Consider the following 25497-nt stretch of genomic DNA (forward strand, 5'->3'; position numbering starts at 1 on the left):
TCAGGTCTCAGCTTCTATCTCTGGCCTTCTCGGATGCCCTTTGTTCATGGAGCCTCTGCTTCAACTACTCTGAAATCTCATGCTTGTTTTCTCTTCTTAGAATGGCCATCTCCTTTTCTCTTTCACATGATAACTATTTACTCATCTTTTAGGAGCTAATTCCATCTCCCTTGAGAAACCTTTCTGGATTCCCCAGGTTCACATCTCACGCTATGTTATTACCACACTTTGTTTTCATGCTTCTCTCAGAGTACGCAAATTGTACCAGCATCTGTTTGAATTGCTATCACTTGCTGGCTTGAGCTCTTCAAAAGCAGGGATGGTTGTCATATCCTTGGTACCAATTTCTGTACAGACACGTTCTTGACACTCAATAAAATTGGTTGAATGGAATTGAGTATCCCATTAACTACCTTTGCATCCTCTTAGACCACTTCATTTCATTTGCCTTCTATTAAAGTTGGTTCCCTGACCACATTCATTTTTTGTCATTGCCTCTGACTGCACACAGTAGGAGCATAACAAATGTTGAATAAATGAATTAGTTCTAATAGCACTATTGAGCTTGTAATTAAGAGACACATGTATTTTTAGATTGCAAAATTCTCTGCAGATTTATTTCCTTGACATTACAATGACATATGACAGTGACAAAGAACTTCACATTTTGTGCATTTCTTTGGTCACCTTTCAGCATTTGAATGAATTACTCTTCACTTATGACTTTTGTGTGAACCTCCCGGCTCTTCACCCGCCGCTTGTTGACCTGCGACTCGGCAGTGTCAGCCCTTTCCTCGGCCTCTTCCAGCTCGTGCTGGAGCTTGTGGAATTTGGCAAGGTTGACATTGGCTTGTTCCTCCTGAGAAAAGAAATGCATTTGAGAGAACAAGAAAATTTGACATTTTCTGATTCTTACTGCCTTTGTTACTAAGAGCAGCTATAGAATTTGCTTCATGAGTGAGAAAGCAAAAGGTTCTGTTCTTTGGTGATGTACCTATTTGGGGTAGGGCATCCCACATATTCACCTCTGTGTTGGTGGGCTTACAACCCCCTGTTCACTCTCTCTCACTTGACTCTCTTCCTGACAAACTTAAGATGCTACAGTGACAACAGGGATATCAAAGTAGCAGGAATTTGAGTCAGCCTTGTTTCTGTGGAACAAACTTTAAAAAGTAGGCACTGTGGTAGTATTGGGTGTGGAGAACCTTAAGGAAGGTTTTAGAATTAACAGGATGAGAAAGATAACTGCAGCCAAATGGAAAAGAAATGTTCTGAGGTCGATTCATCATGAACTTAAATAAGGCTTAGATTCAGAGTGCTCATTTGCACAGCCCCTATGGGTGCTGGGAATTGCTGGGAGTAGAGTGTTCTCGTTAGGGAGGGAGGTGGGTTGTAACCAAGAAGCATCTCTGCACTGCTTTGTCTGGAAAACTGCTAGAGGTCTCAGAAGAAATGAACCCGAATCTCTAAGGATCCAATAATTAGTGGTACGATTTTTTTCATTCTAAATAAATACTCATTTTCAAACCTAATTTTGTGTTCCCAATTTAGTCTTCTTTGCCTTAATGAAAGCCTCTTAAATTCTGTGAGCTTTAGTCTCCACAAATCCTGGCCCTGCTCCTGAACCTTTCTCTCTCACTGGGGAGGTACTTACAGCCTCTTCAGCTTGTCTCTTACAAGCTTTAACTTTGGTTTGTAATTTGTTCACCAAGTCCTGTAGCCTGAGGACATTCTTGCGGTCCTCCTCAGTCTGGAATGAAAGAGGTAGCAAATAGTGTCATTGTTTGAAAACAACTCATTTTTATTTTCTTGAAAGCAGTAGGCTTGAATTATATGGAAAGGCTGATCACCTAGTAAGTAAGTTCCTTCACTCTTCTGTCATGTTTCCAAAGACCCTTGACAGCCTCAACGTTGTGCTTCTGTTCATTTTCAACCTCATTTTCAAGCTCCCTCACCTGGAAGAGGACAAAGGTGTTTAGCCACTTGGCTGTAACTAGCAGCATGAACAGGCTGGGAATTGAACAGGCTGGGAGACCCACCCTGGCCTCCAGCTTCTGGATCTGCTTCTTCCCGCCCTTCAGGGCCAGCTGCTCAGCCTCGTCCAGGCGGTGCTGCAGGTCCTTCACCGTCTGCTCCAGGTTCTTCTTCATCCGCTCCAGGTGGGCGCTGGTGTCCTGCTCCTTCTTCAGCTCCTCGGCCATCATGGCCGCCTAATTAGCAGTAAAATAAAACCAGTAGAGAGAGCTGAGACAGCCCATCAAGATTCTAACTTGACCACCCCCGTGTGGCCCTCTGCTCACATCAGTGATGGCCTTCTTGGCCTTCTCTTCTGCATTGCGAGCTTCTTGGATAATGTCCTCCATCTCTCCCTGGATTTGGGAGATGTCTGTCTCCAGCTTCTTTTTCGTGTTGATCAGGCTGGTGTTCTGGTTAAAATATCAAATTTAGAAATACTGAGTACATGAGAGCAAAATTACAATGTCCAATGTTCTAATGACCCCACAAACTAATTAATTAAGGTAACTAATTAGTATCCCTTCTTGTTCCATAAATTATCTGAGTTGACAATATACTTTTACAAGACAGTCAACTCTGAATGTCACAGTTCATATAAACAAAAATATTGTTAATCCAAAGATATTTTAAACTTTAGCCTCCATAAAACATTATGAATGCATTTTTAGATAGTACTAAGATTTGAGCAAGAATTTCATTTCCAGTCCACTGTATTTTTTACTTTTATGTTATACTCACCTGGGTGTGCAGGAGCTGGACGCGCTCGCTGGCGTCCAGGAGCTCCTGCTCCGCCATCTTCCTGCTCCTCTCCGTCTGCTCCAGGGTGGCCCGCAGCTCCTCGATCTCGGCCTGCAGCAGGTTGGCTCTGCGCTCCACGATCGCCAGCTGCTCCTTCAGGTCCTCTTGGCCCCGGAGAGCATCATCCAGGTGGAGCTGGGTATCCTGTGGAATGAACGATCATTGAGACACCTTGTTCTCAGGGCTGCAGTCACCCCAACTGCCCTGGGACCATCTCCTGAGCCCATTTACCTTGAGGATGGCTTGGGTGTTCCTGTAGTTCTTCAGGGCCTCAGCAGCCGTGCGGTTGGCGTGGTTCAGCTGGATTTCCATTTCGTTGAGGTCTCCCTCCATCTTCTTCTTGAGCCTGATGGCATCATTTCTGCTCCGGATCTCAGCATCCAGCGTGCTCTGCATGGACTCCACGACTCTAATGTGGTTCCTCTTCAGCTGGTCAATTTCCTCATCCTTTTCAGCAATTTTCCTGTCAACTTCAGACTTGACTTGGTTCAACTCCAGCTGGATGCGCAGGATCTTTCCCTCCTCGTGTTCAAGGGATGTCTTAATGACAGCAAGGGGTGACATTAGCAGGGAATGGAAGTGCGTGGTATTCTAGAGATAGGAATTAGTTCCTACCTTTGTGCTACTATAATGCATCTTTTTTCCATTGTTACAGAAATTTCTGCCATGTGGTGGTGTTGGTTTTGTATAATTCTGTCTCCCCAGCTAGCTAATGCCCATGGGGGCAGGGCCCTTAACTTATTCATCTTTGCTTTCTCGGTGTCTAGCATACCATTCCTGATGTCCAGTTATGTTAGTTGTATGCATGGTCAGTTTTCCATCCTCATATTTATTACCCAGGGTAAAAATTATTTTTCTTTTCTCTTGATTCTTGCATGTATTAGATCTTAATTCCTCTCAAAATGGTTTTAGAGTCTACCTCTGCCTCTTCTAAAGCAGCCTGAATTTCAGACTTTTCTTGTTCCACTTTTTTCTTTATTTTCTCCAGTTCATTTATATGTTTCCCTCCTTCTGCAATCTGCTCAGTGAGGTCAGAAATCTCCTGTGTTCATGAAAAAAAAAAATTTAAAAATTCATTCAGTGAGGGAAAACATTCTTTCAAATCTTTTGTTGAAGAAAAGGTAAAGTGTCCTCACGTTGCAAATTCTTGTTTTCCCACTTCAAGGTTTCACGTTGGTCTAAGGATTCCTCATAAGCATTCTTAACCTTGAACAGCTCTGTGCTGAGGGTGCAGGACTCCTTCTGGGAAGCTTCAAGTTCAACATTAGTTTCTTCATACTTCTGTTTCCATTCTGATAGGACCTGAGGGGCAAGGAATGGTCAAGAAATTGAGTGGAGAAAGTTTGATGGGATGAAAACCATTTATTCTGGCAACTTTCAAACAGAGTTGAGATGATCGGGGACTGAAAAATAATTATGAATGAGAAGAGTAGAAAGCACAGGAGTCCCCCCTCCTCCCCACCTACTCGTGGAGCTGGAGCTGCTGAGAACAGCCCTCGGGTGGTTTGAATAGGCACATGGAAGGTGGGAGGCTCTCCTTAATCACATGTTGAATGCTGAGACAGAAACTGGTGCAGAAATTACCTTATCGAAGTTCCTTTGCTTTTTGTTCAGGGCTGCACGGGCGGTGTTTGTCCTCTCCACATCAGTCATGAGGTCCTTGACCTCATTCTGGAGCCGCTGCTTGGTCTTCTCAAGGGAAGCGCATTTGGCATTCACAGCTTCTACGTGTTCCTCGGCATCTTTCAGACGCTGGGTCAGCTTCTTCCTAAAAAGTGAAATAAGGACAATAGAAGTGAATGGTCACTCAGAAACTCTTCTAAGGCATCCACCAAAACATTATAATTCCTATCTGGCTCTACATTATTCACAGAATAAATGACTAGATCTCTCCTGAAACTTTCTCTTGAATGAGAAGATCCCTTCCTTAAACTTTCTGTTGAATAAGATTCTCCCTCTTAAGTTCAGTCTTGAACCTTTGATTGCATTGAATATTTAGACCTTTAACAACAATATGTGTTATTTCTTATTACAGAGCTTAGTGTCTACTTTTTAGTCTTTAACACTGTATTCTTTTTTCCTCTACAAATAACCATGTTTTTACATCTCAAAAGGAGGAGCTGTGCTTTAAAGTCTGATTATTTTTCTCTTACATATCTGTCACCCTGGACCGATTTTTCCATTAATGGCTAAGATGGAGGAGCAGCACGGGAGAGTATAATTGACTCTTATTCTATCTACACCTGTATGGATAGGATGATGTCAGAAGTTCCCCTTTTAAAAAATAATCATTCAGCTTCCTCTTGCACTGTGTCCTTTTTCCTTCTACCCTCTAACTTAACTTCTTTCCCTAGACAACCTAGAGTATTTGTTTTTCTTGCTTAGGTTTATGTCATGCATGATTTTTCATAGGTTTTTATTTGGGGAGCAATGGACATTTGCCCATGTGGTATTTAATATCAGGTGCACTTTGATTGTTAACAGAGCTATTTTCATTTTAGGTAATTCTAGAACATACTTAGCCTCCTCCAGCTCCTCTGTGCGCTGGATGGCGTCCGTCTTGTATTTGGTCCTCCACTGGGCAATCTCACTGTTGGCCTTGGACATTGACCTCTGCAGCTCAGCCTTGGCTTCCTGCTCTTCCTCATACTGTTCCCGCAGCAGGTCACAGTCGTGGCGGGAGGACTGCAGGGCGTGGGCCAGGGCACTCTTGGCCTGAGAACATAGAGATTGGTGACTTAATTTTATATCTTTAAGGTGATGTTTAGTCCCTAAGCTCCTGTAGGCCACCAGAAGAAAATCTGTAGAAGTAAGCAGAAAACAATCTCAAAAGCAAGGATAATGACAGAAACAACAACAGCTGTAAGTAGGGCTAACCTTTCTCTCCTCTTCAAGCTGATTTTCAGTTCTTCTGTCTGTTGTGTGAATGCTTGTTTGCCCCTCGAGAGCTGAGAAACTAATGAGTCCTTTTCATCTAGCTGTCATGAGTATTCACCTATAAAGATCAAGAACCAGAAAACTCAACCTTACTTTGGAAGTTAAAGCTCTAAATTACAAACTGGAGCGGGGAAAGGGAGCTGGGTCTAAAACGTGATGGAGAGTGTGGCTTTTAGCAAACCACCAATTTCCACTTCAACCCTGGTGAGGACATCTATGTGAAAATGAGAAGTAGGGAAGACTGAGGCAGATTACACGCTTCTGAATAACACAAAAGATTTGGGGAGCTATTTCATATTATTTGATCACAATAGAAACTGGTGAAGAAATATGTGAAAAAAAATGTACATCAAACCAACAAAAACCATTCCAGTGTTTTTTGTGTAAGGCAACAGTGTTGTACTAGTTTACCTTTCACTGAAACTTGTTTGAAACAGAATTTATTCTTTGAAAAATAGGAGACTTTGAGCAGTTCCCTCTGAAATGATGTTTGAAGGAAAATCCTGGAAGAATTTTTATATTAAGAAACAATCAAGTGTCTTTCCACCCCAAGAATGAGTTGGTTTGTGGATAACTAATTAGTTCTTAAACTAAATGGCATTTAAATTTGTCTCCCATTCCTTAAGCACCATAATTCAGAAAATACACTATATAGTTGACCCTCGAACAATCGGGGTTAGGGGTTTCGACCCTCTGCACGGTTGCAAATCTGCTTATAACTTTACAGTCAGCCCTCTTTTTTCACATCCATGGATTCAACCAACTGTGGATCATCTAGTACTGTGGTATGTTTTTATAGGAAAAAAATCACGTATAAGTGGACCCACACTGTTCAAACCTATGTTGTTCAAGGGTCAACTGTATTATGTTAAAAAGAGAGAAAACACTTTCAGCACCATTTTTGAACTGGTTACCTGTAAGCCTTATCTCTTTAACATTTAATAAGAATCACAGCTTTCATTTTTTTTTCATACCACTAAATTACTAGGAGTAAACATGTAATGAGGAAAAGGAACTACAGGGAGCATTCTGATTATTTGCGAATACAGTTTTTCTTTTTCATAAAGTGTACTTATCAACTGTATAACAATAATAAAAGCCTTACTTGAGCTTTGTTCTAGAAAGAACAATATTTGAATGAATATGAAAGAGTAAAGTTGTTCTCCAGCAATTTGATCTACCTATTACGTTAATGGTCCAAATGACCCACAAAACAATTTCCATCTTGTTACCTCTCACTTGGGGAGAAGAACTTTGGTAGAAAGTTGGACAAGTTGATAGGGGGAGGAGTAAATGCAGAGACCCTCCAATTTGGATAATCAAAACTCTGTGTACCTCACTTGAATGCTCCTGGCTGGATTGTGGTCCTGAATATTTCCTTACTTAACTGTGGTGCTACCGGCAATTGGCAAGACTTCAGGGAAAAGACTGGAGTAAGCGTTCTTGGACAGGTCATTTCACCACTACCATAATCCGACATCTTTAAAATGGAGATAACATTACACAGACTAATGAGGGTAAAAAAGTAATTAACTTGTGGAAGCACTTTGAAAAGCAAAAGTAAATACTGTCAGGATACACTTTTTTATTAGATAACTTTTAGATTAGAGTGAAATCTGCTTTAAAGTGTTAAAAAATAAGAGAGCCTGGGTCTCTATTTAAAAGAAAACAAACCCAAAACCAAAAAGACAGAAAGGAAGAAAGTAGTCCATGCTGGTGGTCAATAAGGTGTTCATATGAGCGGCTCCTCCCAGGGAAGTCATATGTGAGCTCAAATAACTCAGTGTAGAGTTTTTCAGCAACTGGATAGTCAAGATAAATTTATCATTCAAGGTCAGCACTGGTAGATGGCCCACCTGATTCCGTCTGCAGGCGCGCTCTCTGAGCCGTCAGGTCACTGAGCAGCCGCTGCTGCTCTTCCTCCTTCGTCTTAAGTTCACTCACTTGGTCTTCTAGAGCGCGGCACATCTTTTCAAGGTTTCCCTGCATTCAAAAAGTGGTAAATGGCATCTTAAGCAAGTATGTGGACCATAGAAATTTGCAATAATCTAAGCATTCCATAGGAGCTGCAGTACTCACTTATTTTGAGAATAAACTACCTTTACAAAAAAACAACAACAACTGAGGCCTTAGTTTGTGATGGAAAGAGTAACAAGACACATAGTCTAAACCTACTGCCACGAAATTGCTTTGTGAAACTAAGCCTTTACTCAGTTGGCTTATCTGTGATATGAGAATAGTGATACTTGATGACTCAGCTCATGAAATTTCTTTGAGAAGCAGGTTATGTATTTGTGCTTAAGGGAAAAACAAAAAGCCTAGTCAAGGTGAGGTGTTTCAAAAATTTCAAAATACATCATTGAATTGTATTTTTTATTGGAAAGAACTTGAGTTTTCAGGATGCATATTCTTTGGGGACAGCTCTTCTCCTGTAAAGAGGGAGCACTTGGGCCCATGACATGGGAGTTGCCCTTCCTGCGACCAGCCTCCTGCCATAGTCTCCTTCTGCCAGTTACTAGTGATTCTTGAAAGGCTCACTCACACCTGTCCTACAGAAATCTCTATAAGACTTAAATCATGATTGTACCTTGGCTTTGGAGACAGTCTCCACGTTGCTAGCAAGGTAATCAATCTCCATCCTCATCTCACTCTTCTCCTTCTCCAGCTTCTGCTTGACCCTCTGCAGGTTGTCAATCTGCTCCCCCAGCTCGGCCACACTGTCCGTGTGCTTTTTCCTCAGCGTGGCCGCCGTGGCCTCGTGCTGCAGGGTGGCCTCCTCCAGGTCCTGGCGCAGCTTCAGGAACTCGGCCTCCCGCTTCTTGTTGAGCTCTATCTGGGTGGATGTGACGCCGCCCGCCTCCTCTAGCCGCTCGCTGATCTCCTCCAGCTCCTGGGAGAGGTCCCAGCGCTGCTTCTCAGCTTTGGCGCGGGAGGCCCGCTCTGCCTCGATCTCCTCCTCCAGCTCCTCGATGCGGGCCTGGCAGTGGGGAAAAGCTCAACGTCAGCTCCTTTGTGTTAGTATTTTGTCATGTTGAATGAAACTGATGGAAATCATGGACTTACCTGTAACTCCTTGATCTTCTTCTGCAGTTGAATGCCGGGTGTTTGTTCATCTTCAGTCTTGCTTTGCAGGCTGCTCATTTCAAACTCTTTCCTGTTAGGAGAGCAACACATTAGCTCATACTCTGTCCTCTTGCCAGTCTTCTTCTCTATGTGTAACTGAACGTTTTTGTACTGCTGGTGTTGAGGAAGTGCTAAGTGCATGTTTTACAAGTCAGTACTATACCATTTTCATTAAATACAAAAGTTAAAGATGTCATTATTTGTTTTTTTCTGTGTGCTGCGAAGTAATATTTTTGAGATCCAGACAACGAGCAGGTTACAATTGAACTCTCTCATACTCACTTTCGGAGTTTTTCATCAAGTTGCTGCTTATCATTTTCTATATCCATTGTGGATTCTTGGGCCAATTTTAGGTCACCCTCCAGCTTCCTCTTGGCTCTAAGTCCATGTGCAGTTTCTTTTCTTGCTCCAAAGACCCTTCAAGCTAAATACAAATAATGTTGAGTCAAAAGGATTGCTTAGCTTCCTTTCAAAGAAAATAAGTTCCTTGCTAATCCTAGACTTACGTCATCCACTTGCTGCTCTAGCTTGGCTTTAGCTTTGTTCAGGGTGTTCACTTTGTCCTCTTCTGCCTGCAGGTCATCCAGGGTCTGCTGGTGGGCCTCCTGGAGGGCCTTCTTTTCCCTGGTCTGCTTAGCTTTGACTTCGTCCAGGCCTGCCATCTCTTCTGTGAGGTTTTTCACCTAGAAAGGTTAAGGAAGAGATTATCTCTGCTCTAAAGCAGCTTAGTTAGATGGCAGAGTCTCTATATGCTGTATACAAATATATTTCATACCTTGTTCTCTGTGGCATGTTTCTCCTTCTCAACCTTGGCCAGTGTCAGCTCAAGGTCACCTGTGTCTTTCTTCAGTTCCGAACATTCGTCCTCCAGTTTCCTCTTCTTGGCCATCAGCTCAGCATTGATCTCTTCCTCATCTTCAGCTCTCTTAGTCACCTCCTTGATCTTTGCCTCGAGCTGGATTTTGGTTTTGATCAGCTGGTCACATCTATCTTCTGCATCAGCCAAGCTAGCTGTTTCCTGAGAAGGGACAGTAGACATTTTCAGATCTTGTTCTGTGGACATTTTCAGATTTTATTAAGATTTTGAAACCAAACAAGTAAATGGTGCTTTAAAGCTTTTGGTTAATTTTTATTAGCTTTCCATCATTTAGGAAATATTTATTGGGCACTCCACTTATGGCACTGGAGATTTTTAAAAAAGGAATTTGTCATAATTCCTGATGAATTTTTAATAAAATTATACTTATTAATGATGGGGTTCAGGATACACTATCCCAAAGTATGGTACCTTGGCATAATGAATATCTTAAGCTAAAGGAGTTTGAGAAAAGAGCAGAAATAGGAAGCCCACCCTGACCCATTCCCCTCACCCTTCTTCCCTGAAACAGGTCATAAAACTTCCATGTGGAAGGTCCCCTCCCTGTACTGGGAGGAAAGAAGACATTCTTATCACAAGAGGTGGGGAATTGAGGACTGAGAAGGCTGTATAAACAAACCTTGTTAAACTAACCCCTATCTTCCTAGTTATTTCTTCATCACTTACTACCCCAGTCCAGACCCCTTTGTCTTGTCAGTTCTTCACATATTTATCATTTCTTTGTCTAAAGAGTATAAAAGCTCCATGCTCTGGCCACTTCTTTAGGTCTTTATTCTCTTGGAAGGCTCCCATGTACACATAAAAATTAAATAAAATTTGTTTGTTTTTCTCCTGTCATTCTTTGTCAGTTTAAGTTTCAGACGTAGCCAAGGAACCCTAAGAGGGTCAAGGAAATTCTTTTACTCCCCTGCATGATAACCTGTGTTTAATGTGTTGGTATATAACTTCAGTTAGTTTTCTTTATTTAATATTATTTTCCAGAACAGTTTAGTATATGGAAAGCAAAGGAAATGGTTGGATATTTAGCAGAAAAGTGAATTAAAGGGAAGATACATGCTGCAGTGACAGAGTGGGTGGAATTAATGGGAGCATGCGGAAGAACTAAGGGGAACGGAACATTTTAGAAGGTGGTGCTAGAGAAGTAGCAAGCGTGTTTCTTAGGAGAAGAAATAGGAGTTGGAATATAAACCCTCTGAGGGCAGGGACTATGTCTCTTGCTCAAGGTTGTATCCCTAATGCTTGGAACTTCATGAAATATTTATTAAATGGGTAGTTGATAGAATAATGTTGAAAAGAAGTCATATTATTCTGAGAAGAGCATACTTAGATCAGTTATACTGATTATACTTGGATCATACTATACTGAGAGAAATTAACTTCCATACAATTATCTCTTGATTCTTAATGGTGTGATGAACCCCTCCTCAATTTGGAAAACCATTGTCTCCATAAACCACAAGGAAAGTCACAGTGCCAGCCTAGGTAGTTATAATTCATTTTTCTTTAATTTTTCTAGTTATGTGTCTAAAACCTGTGTGCCCACTGGAACCAGTGCAGAGTCCCTTCTAAATTCAGAGAACTAGAGAGTAGCTTTTAATGTTTCTGTTGTTGATTTCAGTGGTGGCAGCTGAAATTTTCTTGTCATTTGGGTCACAGAAATGGGTTAGATAGTGGTGTTGATCAAATATTTCTTCTCAAGCCTTTGGATATTTCTTGGGACATCAAAACAAGAACACCAGTACTATTTCTCATGCTTTGCCTAATTGACACTATTTATAGAAAGTATTGCCATTATCTTTGCGATGATCTTATTCTTTCAGGTCCTAGAGACTTTCTAAAGATATAGTTGAGAGGGAAATTGCCAGGGGACCATAGATTTTAAAATTCAGAATATGGGTTTTGAGTTGATACATTCTCATCGTAAAGTCTCCTCGCTCTTCACTGTTAACATTGTTCTTTCTTCACTGCTCTTATTTGCATTTTTCAGCGGGGAGACTCTTAGGGAACAAAGATCACTTTCTTTACTGCCCATATTTTGATAGGAGAAACAACAGGGGGAAAGGAAAAATGCTTTTATTTTTCCCTTCTCAACAGAAAGGAATCCTACCACAGAGCTTTTTAGTAATATTGTATATGAAATTTTATGGAACATTTAGAGGAGTTGTGAATTAAGAAAGATTGATAATCAGTCCCTTAATAAGGTGGAATTTAGACTCTCCCCTAGCAACTGCTGAGTTGAAATTTTAGCATCAGATTGCAAGCAAAGGCTTCTGATACTCACAGATTGAACCTGGAGCTGCAGGTCATTTTTCTCTTGCATCAGAGTTACTATTTTCTCTTCAAGTTCTTTCCATTTTGCCTCTGACTTAGCTACCTCTTCTTTGGTCTTCTCAAATCCTTCGTTCATGGTGGCCGTCTCCTTCCCTGTCTCTGCACTCTTGAGGAGGGGCTTGATTTTGAAATATAGCTTCATCCAGGGCCAGTCTTTCACATTCATGAAAACACGAATATTGTACTGGATATAGAGGATGGACCCTCTGTGATAGGAACAGAAATGTTCAAAGTCAGGTATAGCAGGAAACAGAATTAAAAGGCCTAGGCTGATGGGGTTTAGTAACATTTCCTATTTTACCTCCCCTCCACCATCTTCTGGTACTCCACTCTTGCCAAGAACCCTCTGCACCTGGCCTGGGTTCGAGTAATCAGATGCGCCAGCTTGTCATCTCGCATCTCCTCTAGGAGCCCCAGAAGGCCAGCTTTGAAGAAGACCTATGCGTGGGCAGAGCTGCAGATCAGAAACTTTACATAAACTCCAAAGGGACAGGCATAGGGTCTGGTGGGCCTTAGAGACTATTACCTTGGTGTGACCAGATTTATACTGGGTGTGGTCAATGTCGATGGACCCAAGGAGCTTCTCAGAATCCTTCTTGCTGTCAATGAATTGTCCTTCAGGGATTGCACTTGCATTTAATATCTTGTGTCTGTTTAAGCCAAACAAATAAATGATAGAGCTGTTGTCACCAACAAGAAATCTTCCTGCCTTATTATAGAAACAACTTAACTGTTGGGTAGTCTAACACAGATAAACAAGCGATCGTATCTATCTCTTTATCTAGTCTTTGTATATTCAAAGGGTGTCAAACTTTTGGTATATCAATACGGAGTCTGTTAAATTTGTTGCTCTTCAATTTTAATAGAAGTTTTAAAGGATAGGATTATTTCATTGAAAAATGAAATAACAAGAACCTTGTAAAATAATTCACAGTGAGAAAGTCTGACCTGTGTTTGAAGTCTGCATACAGGATTCTGCTTGGGAACCCCTTCCTGCAGATGCGGATGCCCTCCAGCACACCGTTACACCTCAGCTGGTTCAGGACAAGCTCATGATCCATGGCCCCTAAAGAGAGATACATTTTCCATATAATGGTCTGATGAGAAATTACACTAGAGCTTGTCTGGATATCAGAAGTGTCTTACCAGGGGTTTTGGTTTCACTGGGGACGATGTACTGTGCAAAGTGGGGGTGAGTGCTTCTCAGGCTGGTCATCAGCTTACTCAAATTCTCCTGTGGAACCATGTGAATATTTGGTTAAAAATACACTATTTTTGTACATTCATATTTATAGACATAATTATCATGGTCCATGATACTGTTTTAATTTCAATGATTAGTATCCAGATTGAATTTGCAGAGGGTTATCTCTGGAAATATCTCTATTTTCCCTATCTTTGTGCATTATAAACTCGCTGTTGAAGTGGTTATTCATTCCTGTTGAATTTCCTAGCATATGTTATAAAGTTACGGCATTTTAACATATGGAAATACTCTACCCATAATCTTTTGCCTAGATAATATGGTCCGATTTACAAAAAACTCAAAATCTTCTTCCAGCTCTCCCATTTCTTTCTTTACCCAACTTTCAATTGTATCTGCTTCTCTAGCACATGCTTATTCCTTATAATTACGTAGCTGTGTCTTCCTGCTGGTTTCATAGAAAGGGGCCTTTTAATGCCTTGTTCTGCGAATTGGCAGAAAACGGATAGCCATCTTGCCAATGTGAGAGGTTTTCCACCCTATGGAAATCCTGATTTTTCAGAATAACTAGAACTTCAGTTATTACAGATAGGATTGTCAAAAGATAAGTAAATTTTCCTTAAAAAGCTATTTCTTATCACACCTGATTTCTTATTTTCTTCTTTAGATCAGCCTCCAAATCCTACCACTATTTTTCTATCCTCACCTTTCACAATCTACTCATTTCAGTTTTACGCCAGTATACACCTAAGCACCTACCCCATTTGGACGCTCCCAAAGAAAATCTCATGTTTTGCTTAATCTTCTCCCAGAAGCAGCTTTTAAGTGTCAAATGACCTTATTTCCCAGCCCCAATATTGAATTTTACCGTCTCATACTGACTCTGACCTGGCACCTGTGTCTCCTATATACTGAGCTATCTCTTCCAAGCTACCCCACACCTTCCTGTGAGAGTCAATGCTACCACTACCTGCTGACCTGTCTCCTGGAGCCACATTTAGTTCTAGAATCCTTGCAAGATTATTTACCCTTCCCCACATAGTAAAGTAAAATTTAACTTCCTGAACCTAATTAGAGAGAGAAAGTGAAATTTGTACCCTGAAGACAACTGACACGGTCTGGCAAGAAGAACCCTTCTTCTTGCCGCCTTTCTTTGTACCGCCACCCTCTAAGGGGAAGAGAAATCACAAGCACTCATAGTACAGGCTTTCTCTACCTCAGTTTTATACATGAGGTAAAAGATTAATTCTGTTGATAATTACCTGCTTCAGATGTTTCCTCAGAGAAAAGGAAAGCCAGAATCTTCACTGCGGAATTCTGGTACAGCCCGACCGCCATCTCGTTCAGGGGGTCCTTGTTCTTCTCCAGCCAGCCGGCAATGTTGTAGTCCACAGTGCTGACCTAGCGCACCAGGGAGAAGTGGGCCTCAGCCCTGCCTTTAACCACCTTGGGCTTCTGGAACTAGACAGACTTTCCAAGATGCTAGTCATACAGCTTGTTCTTGAAGGAGGTGTCTGTGGCCTTGGGGAACATGCACTCCTCTTCCAGGATGGAGAAGATGCCCATCGGCTGGACCAAGGCAGAGTGCATACGGGGCGGGTATGAGCTGCAGTGTCAAGCAGCAGGTCGGCGAGGGGCGGCTGCTGAGTGCACACAGCAGGTACCTTCTCGATGAGCTCAATGCAGGCGGCCAGGTCCATCCCGAAGTCGATGAACTCCCACTCGATGCCCTCCTTCTTGTCCTCCTCCTGCTCCAGCACGAACATGTGGTGGTTGAAGAACTGCTGCAGCTTCTCGTTGGTGACGTTGATGCACAGCTGCTCCAGGCTGTTGAACCTGGTATTTCGAATACCAAAGAGTTGGAGTGAGTTTGGAAAATCCAATGGAGACTCAGCAAAGCAGACACAAAGCAGAAGGGTGCTTTGAGGCTTGTCATTGATGCAAACAACTCGCGTCAAAGTTCTCAAAGCCAGTGATGTCCAAGACCCCAGTGAAGTACTGCCTGGGTTGCTTGGTGTCCAGCTGCTGGTTGATGCAGGTGACCATCCACAGGAACATCTTCTCTTAGACGGCTTTGGCCAGAGCGCCCACTGCATTGTACACCTTCATAGACAGAGTAATGATCGTTGCTGTTATTAAAGACGTGTCCTGAAGGCCTGGGAAGTGTGAGATTCACAGAGGTTGTGCCATTACCTGCTGCACAGTCTGGCCTTCGGTGACATACTCATTGCCGACCTTGACCCTGGGGTAGCAGAGGGCTTGGAGCAGGTCAGCAGAGTTCAGACCCTGGAGAGAGGCAGCCTTGTCAGCAACTGCAGAGACACAATTCAGACATCCAGCATGACCCACTATGACCCCACCGTTCCTAGAGGCAGAGTAAGGAATGAATCATTCCTATGTGGGGTTATATTTGTATGTGGCCATCATATGCTCAGGTGCAAAGGAGCCATGAGTTTGGAGTGGGCTTATTTGCCTCTATTCTCTCATTTAACCCAGATGAGGTTCATTTGGTACCTTCGGTGCCATCTGGCTCTGCTTGCTCCTCACGCTGCTTTTGCTTAAATTTCAAGTTCCCATAATTCATTACTGCCCCCGTGAGATTGTAGATGGACACTTTTTCATCAGAAGAGAAGCCCAGGATGTCAGTGGCACTCTACCAGGAGAGATGAGAGGGCAGAATTAGGGCAAAAGACACTAACTTATTTAGAAGAACTTATACTGTGTCCTTATTCACACCTACAGCAGGTTGTCGTTGTCATTTCCATACACAATGACTTATTTTTAAAAAACTTCATGTGTAACTGACATCTGTGGCCATCAGCTCTTCTCGGTCGTCAGTGCTAGGGACTGTGATCTCCCCTTGACTGATGAAGGCATAGTCATACGGGTGGTGGTGATCAGGAGCATTTCTGGGTGCATAGAATTCAGGGTGTATGGTTTACGTTAGAAGGTGTGCTAATAAAAACATTGGCTTCTAACTTAATAAATTTAAGCTCTTTTGTACCAATTAGTTCTGGCTTCTTGTTAGACATGATCTGATAAAAAATATGGTAGCCTCTTTCTGCCTTTAGCTGGAAAGTGACTCTAGACTTCTCCAGAAGATCTGCAATGGAAAGTAGACATTGGATTAGCGGGAAAAATTATAAAGTTCCTGGAATGATTTTGGAACTTGGGGTCATAAGCTAAATCTCACTGGCCCCATGAGATTTCAGCTGAATGGTCCCGTGGGATATCACATATTACGTCTCTACCACTGTGGTTGCTCTTGCCACCTCTAGAAGGAAACTGAAGTTGCCTGGCTCAAGACATATTCATTTCTCATACAGAAGATTCTTGACATTTCAAATATAATTGATTCTTGATAACCTGTTCCTCTTCAGGGTCTCTTCTCGCTTTATAACAGGGGTTACTAAGAGCAACATTTATCAAGGCTCACACTAGGAAGAAATCACATACACTAAACCCAAGTTATATACCCCCAGTCTTAGTTTTTTCTTAGAAAAATTTGAAATTTCTTCTGAGGCTGGCATCCTTCAGATAAGCCCAGCAACTCCTGGCAGTTTCTAGAGCACCGTTGGCTCCTGACTGAAGTGGATGAAGCACACTGGGGGCTCTGGTTAAGACTGGCATTACCCACAGGCATGTTTGGCAGTGACTGGTGTTTCACAGGCTCCAGGCTCAGCAGGAGCTGTAAGATGTTCCTCCCAACCATCATTTGTCATTCTTGGATTCTGTTTAGGAGGTCCTGTTACTCACATGTTTCAATATCAGCAGAAGCCAGTCTCCCCGTGGTACCGAAGTGGATCCTGATGAATTTACCCTTGCAAGTGAAAAAGATGATGTTATATACAAGACTGTTAGCACACGAGTAAAAAGAGATTGAATTAATAACTCAGAGAGCCTTCTCTGGCATTTGAGAGGACACCTGAGAAAACCCTTCGGTGACCCACAGACTTAAAAAGCGAGAGGAGTTGTCATTCCTCACGGTCTTGGCATTGCCAAAGGCCTCCAGCAGGGGGTTGGCACTGATGATTTGATTTTCCAGAGTCCCCTGCAAAGGCAAGAGCAGTCCTCACATGTGGGGCTCGGGAGTTTCTTACTTGACGGCTTGGATTCTGACGTGGCAATCAGACCCGCCTGCATTTTGCCAGTAGTAGCTTCCTCCTTCCTCTTCTCCCCAGTGACTGCAATTGTTGCAAAGTACTGGATGACACACTTCATGTTCACAGTCTTCCCAGCCCCGGATTCTCCGCTGTCAAGCAGTGATCAAATATGTGTGAGAAATTAAGCTCTGTGACAAAGGAAACTACTTCCTCCATTAGCATTTACTCTTATGTGCCTGTCTTTATATGTCTTTGTCAGAGTCCCCTAGATCTTTCTCTTCAGGCCACATTTAGCCCATATTATTTCTGTTGCTTTGCACTGATAAGCATCTGAGACAGTCGATCATTAACCATGTAGCACTTATTTCTTGAGTGCTTAAAATGTGTCAGGCTCTCTTCTAGGTGCTGAGGCCGGGCTTCAGGGGTCCAAGAAGCAGCTCCTCAAGCACTATGTAGTAAATGAAACAATTAGTAAAGAACTCTCTGAAGCAATGCATGTGTTCTTCAGCTTCCTTAGACTAAAGATATTCCCAAGTTAGGTTTTTGAAGGAATAGACATTCCTCAAGTAGGCCTTGAAAATGAACCACTGGTAACGTTCGCAAACTGCCCAAACTTCAGAAGGTGTGTGTGCTCACGGTCCGGTACTGGGTTCTGGCCATGTGTGGACATGGTGTTTTATATCTCCTAATCCCTGGCAAGCTCTGGAACTTTCAAGAATGGGCTAGCAAATGATGTAATTTGCGACATTGTTATTTTATATTTGGATGCAATCCGAGCCCTGTAATAAGTGATAGCAATATTTAGTTCCCGGCTGATTATGCCATTGCGTTACTATGGGGCATGAACTAATTTCTTCTTTTGGATTGTGATTTTCCCAGTGAAAATAAAATAGGAATAGGTCTCAGAATAATAATACATATGTGATTAAGGTAGACTGATTCTCTCGATCTAGAAGAAAGACAGTGGACAGTCAGCATATCTACTAGTTACACAAACAAAACTTTCTATAGGGAAACACTGAGGGCATTGAGTGTAAGTGTCACACTCAGTGGGGTTTTTCCATATATTATTGTAAAGTTACATGTGGTGTTGTTATTATGTCTCTTAAGTTGGGGAAGAGAAACATTAAAATGTGTAGTGTTTTAAACTCCTTATGCCCCACAGGAAGTGTGTCCTTCTGGTTTAAAAGAAAGAGCAATCCTTTCCATAGACACATTCCCTAGTTGTCATCCATAGGTTTCAGTGGCCTGCTCTTTGCTAATGAATGCATATAACTGAAAAATGTACAATATTCTAAGGATTTGGACTGTATTTCATAGTTCAAAATAGTGTTAATCAGGCCAAGATTGAGACTTAGTTTCTAAATGGATCAATTACACACACACACACACACACACACACACACACACACACACACACACACACACACACACACACACACACACACACACACACACACACACACACACACACACACACACACACACACACACACACACACACACACACACACACACACACACACACACACCCCTCTGTCTCAAGGTCCCAGACTGCAGCCCTAATTCTGATCAGCTTCCCTAAAGCATGCTATTGGGTCAAAGAAAGATCAGGTAAGAGAGGGTGCCTCAATCAGAATAAAGTCCTTTTAAGGGGGGACAGTGACAACTTCATTTTGAATGAAGTAGTCCCCGAATACCATTTTCATTCAGAGAGAGGCTATTATCTCTGAAATGGGTTCTGATGACTTTAAAGACGTAACAATACTTCTTAAAGTATCTAATTCAAAATCAACAAGAAACATAGGTACTAAAATGATTGAGCTCTGCTTTAGTCACCTCTTGTGTGCACCTAAGGGGCTGGATTTGAGTATTCCTAAAGGTCTTTTTAACTCTTCCATGTTGTGATTATAGGTGGTGAAATAATTTGTATGAAAAACAGTCAGGCCACTCACCAGTCAGCATGAACTGATAGGCGTTGTTAGAGGTGGAGAAGAGGTGGGGCGGGGCCTCCTGTTTTTTGCCTCGGTAGGCAGCCACCACCTCTGGGTTGTACACCAGCAGCCACTTGTAGGGGTTGACGGTGATACAGAAGAGGCCTCAGTAGGTCTGCACCGTAAAGGAAAAAAAGGAATATAATTATTTCATGGGGACCTTCATAACATACTATTTTTCAGAATATTAACCACCTGCATGAGCAGAGGCCATGAGAACAAACTCACGTAGATCATCCAGGCTGCGTAACGCTCTTTGAGGTTGTACAGCACTGCTGGCTCATGCAGGTGGGTCATCATGACCATGTCCTCGATCTTGTCAAATTTGGGAGGGTTCATGGGGAAAACTTGGTCGTCTTTCACAGTTACTGTCTGTCAAGTCAAGTAAGAGAGGCCAGGTCGACAAAGGAGTGTCAGCTCCCCTAACTGGCAGTGGGGCCCAGTCTAATCCCCTCCAGTTGTTTTGCTCACAGCTCCAGCTTCGGTCTTGGCTGTCACCTTCCCTCCTTCTCTACTCTGCACGGTTGCTTTCACAAAGGACTCCTTAGGGTCTACCACGAAGATTGAGGACTTGGCATCAAAAGGCCTATTCTGGGCCTCCATGCGCTCCTTTTCAGGCATTCGGAGGTAAGGAACAGCCTCCCCCAAAATGGCCATCTCAGCGTCAGAACTCATGGCTGTGGGTTATTGATGGCAGCCAAATCAGAGACACTGCCTGGCAGAGGAAGTAAAGATATTATAGAAAATCAGCAACTGGGCCATTCGATTCACGTTAAAAAAAACACGACATTATTCCTTGACAAGTTGAGCACTAGCATCTTTTTGGGTATGGTCAACTCCCTGGCTTGGCTGGAGGTGAAATGTCAGTCTCCGTGTTCTGTGCCAGTGGTGATAGATACTTATTCTTGCATTTGGAAAGAGACAGTTGTTTCTGGCTCATCTACTGTATGATATTGTAGCTCCTTTCTCTGTTTCGTTTGCATATTAATCTTAAGAAGCCTCCTATCATCAGCTTATACAGAACGCCATGCTAAGATGACTGCAGGATTTCTCCAGCTCTTTCACTTGTAGTTCTATCTTCCAGTGGGATTATAAGCACCTTGCAGACAGGGAGTGTTTTCCTTCTACGGCACCCTTCACACCTCTTAGAACACATGTTGGGTGTGGGGAAGGACCAAAGTTGGCTTTATAAATTAAAACATCAATAGAAATACGTTGCTAAAGTTATAGGAACTATTTAGTACCTGGTGAAAACCTTTTCATTATAGATTTGGGATTTACAAGGACTACCTAATAAAGGAAAGCAGAAATGTGAGGAGCCTTGTTTTGCATTGTTTAGTTAAAAATATCCTATTCTACATCAACTTCTCTTGTTCCTGTGTCATAAGTTTGACAAACTCAGTTTCTTCACCTGTCTTTAGTATTTCTCAAAGGCATTATAAAATGTTATTACCTATGTTTTCTTGCTTTATTACTAGTATTCTCATAAAAATTTCAGAAAACTTTTTCTTTTCAAGATCTGTCTCCTGCCACTTTAACATTCATCAATCCTGTGCATAATGGTCATATATAACCTATTTTATAATAAAGATCTTTTTTTAACATCTCTATTGGAGTATAATTGCTTTACAATGGTGTGTTAGTTTCTGCTGTATAACAAAATCAATCAGCTATACATATACATATATCCCCGTATCCCCTCCCTCTTGCATCTCCCTCCCACCCTCCCTATCCCACCCCTCTAGGTGGTCACAAAGCACCGAGCTGATCTCCCTGTGCTATGCGGCTGCTTCCCACCAGCTGTCTATTTTACCTTTGGTAGTGTATATATGTCCATGCCACTCTCTCACTTCGTCCCAGCTTACCCTTCCCCCTCCCCGTGTCCTCAAGTCCATTCTCTACATCTGCATCTTTATTCCTGTCCTGCCCCTAGGTTCTTCAGAACCATTGTATTTTTGTTTTTTTACATTCCATATATGTGTGTTAGCATACGGTATTTGTTTTCCCCTTTCTGACTTACTTCACTCTGTATGACAAACTCTAGGTCCATCCACCTCACTACAAATAACTCAATTTCGTTTCTTTTTATGGCTGAGTAATATTCCATTGTATATATGTACCACATCTTCTATATCCATTCATCTGTTGATGGACACTTAGGTTGCTTCCATGTCCTGGCTATTGTAAATAGTGCTGCAATGAACATTGTGGTACATGACTCTTTTTGAATTATGGTTTTCTTAGGGTATATGCTCAGTAGTGGGATTGCTGGGTCATATGGTAGTTCTATTTTTAGTTTTTTAAGGAACCTACATACTGTTTAAAAAGATATCTTTTCCAGGAAAACTCAAAAGCACTTGGTTATCTTCTCAACATTTTTCTATTCAAACTACAGTGATTTGGATAGCATAATTAAAATCCTTTATCTTGCTAAAAAGGCTCACATTTTTCATATTATATATTTTAAAATGTCCATTTTACAGAGTGTGAAACAATATGCAGTTTTCAGCCACTTTTCCAAGGCGAGGATTCAATCCATTCTATTAATCCATTTAGACAGCATCTCAAGGTTTTTTATATTATATACAGTGGTGAGTAAAAGCTGTGTATAGGAAATTTATTGATTTGGCCAAAAAGTTTGTTCAGGCTTTTCCATTAAGATGTTACGGGGGCTTCCCTGGTGGCGCTGTGGTTGAGAATCTGTCTGCCAGTGCAGGGGACACGGGTTCGAGCCCTGGTCTGGGAAGATCCTACATGCCACAGAGCAACTGAGCCCGTGAGCCACAACTACTGAGCCTGTGCGTCTGGAGCCTGTGCTCCACAACAAGAGAGGCTGCAATAGTGAGAGGCCCGCACACCGCGATGAAGAGTGGCCCCCGCTTGCCGCAACTAGAGAAAGTCCTCGCACAGAAACAAAGACCCAACACAGCCAAAAATAAATAAATTTTAAAAAGATGTTACGGAAAAAACCCGAACGAACTTTTTGACCAACCCATACATTTTCTCCGTAAATGAACAGTAACACTGTGCAATGTTGTATTGCATGTTGTAATTCAATTATTTAAAATACAGTCTGCAGTGCTGGAAATGGAAAAAATTGTATCTAAAAACTCCTAAAGATTCTGAGAAAGCATTTCATTTATTTCAAAAGATATAAATTAATGAGAACCAGTTTCTAAAGTCTCCCTCAGAGTTTTTCAAGGGAAGCATGAACAGCCCTGAAATTGAAATGCTTTTATTTTATATCCTCCACCCCTGCCCCCGCCCCCGACCACTCTCCAAGCCACTGCAGATTTCTTGCTCCCTGCGAGGAATGAGAAAAATCAGTATCTTACCTTAGAGGTGCAACCTTGAAGTGGGTCAGAACTGTAAGAAAAAGAGCAAATTTCTTCTCATTAAATGCTAACAATTCCCAATAATAGCATGAAGGATTCTGAATTAAGCAGGAAATGACTGGGAACAGCAAAACATCTAATTAAAATTGCCACGTAGTAAGTTGGTAATTCCCTGGAAGGGCTGCCATGGGCATTGCGGGCCAGGATGTGTGGCATGCGTGCAGGCAGCCAGGCATCCCTGTTGGCCCTTCAGACAGAGCCCTGTCCTCACACACACTTACCTTGAAGCTTTATGAGGAAAGACAAATCATACTCATTCCAAGGGTACTTTTATAGGGTCAGATATGGAAAACACGTAGCTTCCTCCCCTTTCTTAAATCATATTTGGCAAAACCTGTTTTTGGCGATGAAGGTCTCCCAAGTATAATTCCCCTCATATTAAAGATGTTTGGATATAAATAGAAATATTTCTTCTCACATTGGGTTGAGTGTATAAATCAATCTACTATAAATAATTTGAGTTGTTGGCAACCTGGAAGTGACTGCCTTTGGAATAATGTAAGGTGTTGTTTCAAAACCAGCTGTGATCTGTATTCCCTGAACTTCGCTGCCTGCTGCTCTTGGGTTTCGCTGAATTGCCCATGTGTAGTCTTTTCAACTGCCCACACAACTGCAGATATTATACTAGGGAGGAAAGTTTCTGCTCTTTACCAGAGAGTCAGAAAAAGATTGTTAATTTCTCCCAAGAAACCATGATTTTTCCCCCCATTCATTGTACTTTCTCAAGGATGCTTGGAAATTTAATTTTAAAACTTGCTTCATGAAGAGCAGCTAAACATAGACAGCTTCCTTGTTTCCTTCAGTCAGTCGCCTCTGATTCATTGTCAGATCATTCCAGGGCTTCGCCAGGCTGGGTGGTCCTGCTTCTTGCACTTTTGTTTTTTAAATGTAAGTTGCTTGTGAAATCTCTTTTCCTCTGTGAAACTCAACATAGGAACAAACTAGAAAACAGGGTATTTCTCTGTCTAATTATGCAGCATCTGTGACTTCTCCATCAGTTATCCATGGTATATATTTCACATTTTGCTTGTAAACAATACCTGCACGTTATTTTCTATTCTGATGTTTAATTTAAAAAAATATTTGTTTTATTGTCTCTGTGGTCTTGCATCTCTTATGTCAGCATTGTCTATCTGAGACTGAGACAAAATTTGCTTAATATACCCTGTATTACAACCATTCATGTATTATTGTACTTATATTTCAGTTGATTTAATGGAAAGAGGCTGCCTTCTGAAAGCAGATATCTGGAGACACTGTTTGTAATGGTCACAGGATTTTATTGCTGTAAGGGACTATCTAATCCATATTTCTCATTTCACTAATAAAGGAACTGAGATTCAAAGAACAGAAGAGAGTTCACAAATCACACAGCAGTGTAGACCTTGGTCGCCTGCTTTGCAGTGCAGTGTGCTTGCTGGTAACACTCTTCTACCTCAGTAGGTTAAGGCTATCAGGAAGGGTCTTCCAGGAAACATGCGTCTGAGAGGGGCTTTCCTAGCCAACTCGTAACCTGCTTTGTGACCACAGGTACATCATTTTATTTTCTTAGACACTTTCTTTATCAGGCATCTGCAAAATGTCACAGTGTTCTCAGAAAGAGAGAACATTTTAATAATGCTCTCACTAGGATTTGATGGGAATTTTAAGACAGCCTTTTGACTGCTCTGGATAGATTCTCCAATAAGTAGAGAATAGATGTTGGTTTTGGTTATTACTGCCAAGTTCTGAGGCACTTAAGCATTTACGGGTGACATGGGAACGCAGTGAAGGGGGCCAGTGCAGCGAGGAGCAATTCCAGTCCCTTCCTAAGGCCAATGTGAATCCAAATTATCTGTGAACCTACTTCCACACATCTAATTAAGTCATTCTCTTGTAGGGCCATTTAAACCAACATGCTCTTGCTTTCTATTCAGAAGGGAAGTCACCATTCAGTTTTTCCTTTACGCTGTCCAGGAAGGCTATACTTTTGGCTATGCATCGCCACTAAATCCAGCTTAAAAAATCTTGATTCTCAGGCTTCCCTGGTGGCGCAGTGGTTAAGAATCCACCTGCCAATGCAGGGGACACGGGTTCGGGCCCTGGTCCAGGAAGATCCCGCATGCCGTGGAGCAACTCAGCCCGTGCACCACAACTGCTGAGACTGCGCTCTAGAGCCTGTGAGCCACAACTACTGAGCCCGTGTGCCACAGCTACTGAAGCCCACACGCCTAGAGCCTGTGCTTTGCAACAAGAGAAGCCACCACGATGAGAAGCCCATGCACTGCAACGAAGAGTAGCCCCCACTCGCTACAAGTAGAGAAAGCCTGCGTGCAGCAACGAAGACCCAACGCAGCCAAAAATAAATAAATAAAATAAAATTTTATTAAAAAAAAATCTTGATTCTCTCAGGAAGCTCCTCTGAGTAACTCAGGTTGCTACCATAGCTAGGCTTTGCACCAAATTCATATCATACGTATCATTATGTGGGTTTAATATACATTTGAATAATTTATTTGGGGATCATATTTTATCGATACTTTTTTTTTTTTTTTTTTTTTGCGGTATGTGGGCCTCTCACTGTTGTGGCCTCTCCCATTGCGGAGCACAGGCTCCGGACGCGCAGGCTCAGCAGCCATGGCTCACGGGCCCAGCAGCTCCTCGGCACGTGGGATCTTCCCGGACCGGGGCATGAACCTGTGTCCCCTGCATCGGCAGGCGGACTCTCAACCACCGCGCC

General features: G+C 42.2%; 1 protein-coding gene across 1 annotated transcript; it reads right to left on the reverse strand.

Annotated features, from left to right (window-relative positions):
* Positions 1-706: 706 nt before the first annotated feature.
* Positions 707-20058, reverse strand: LOC309975040 (myosin-4-like; the record flags this gene model as incomplete). The annotated part of the gene is given in 47 exon segments (XM_082859936.1): positions 707-859; positions 1655-1750; positions 1854-1955; positions 2040-2210; positions 2301-2426; positions 2755-2958; positions 3046-3354; positions 3734-3858; positions 3951-4116; positions 4399-4582; positions 5333-5529; positions 5692-5714; positions 5717-5795; positions 5799-5809; positions 7608-7734; positions 8339-8728; positions 8815-8905; positions 9157-9250; positions 9253-9298; positions 9381-9557; positions 9650-9892; positions 12033-12288; positions 12384-12520; positions 12609-12732; positions 13031-13148; positions 13229-13316; positions 14384-14454; positions 14549-14687; positions 14691-14747; positions 14751-14768; positions 14772-14855; positions 14951-15122; positions 15241-15350; positions 15354-15389; positions 15480-15598; positions 15801-15939; positions 16093-16175; positions 16178-16195; positions 16291-16389; positions 17043-17106; positions 17245-17337; positions 17424-17538; positions 18311-18338; positions 19345-19489; positions 19493-19498; positions 19612-19755; positions 19855-20058. Coding segments are annotated over 47 exon segments (5781 nt in total).
* Between the last annotated feature and the right edge of the window lie 5439 nt (positions 20059-25497).

This window comes from Leucopleurus acutus (assembly GCF_964270905.1).
Source record: "Leucopleurus acutus genome assembly, chromosome: 19".
NCBI lineage: Eukaryota > Metazoa > Chordata > Mammalia > Artiodactyla > Delphinidae > Leucopleurus > Leucopleurus acutus.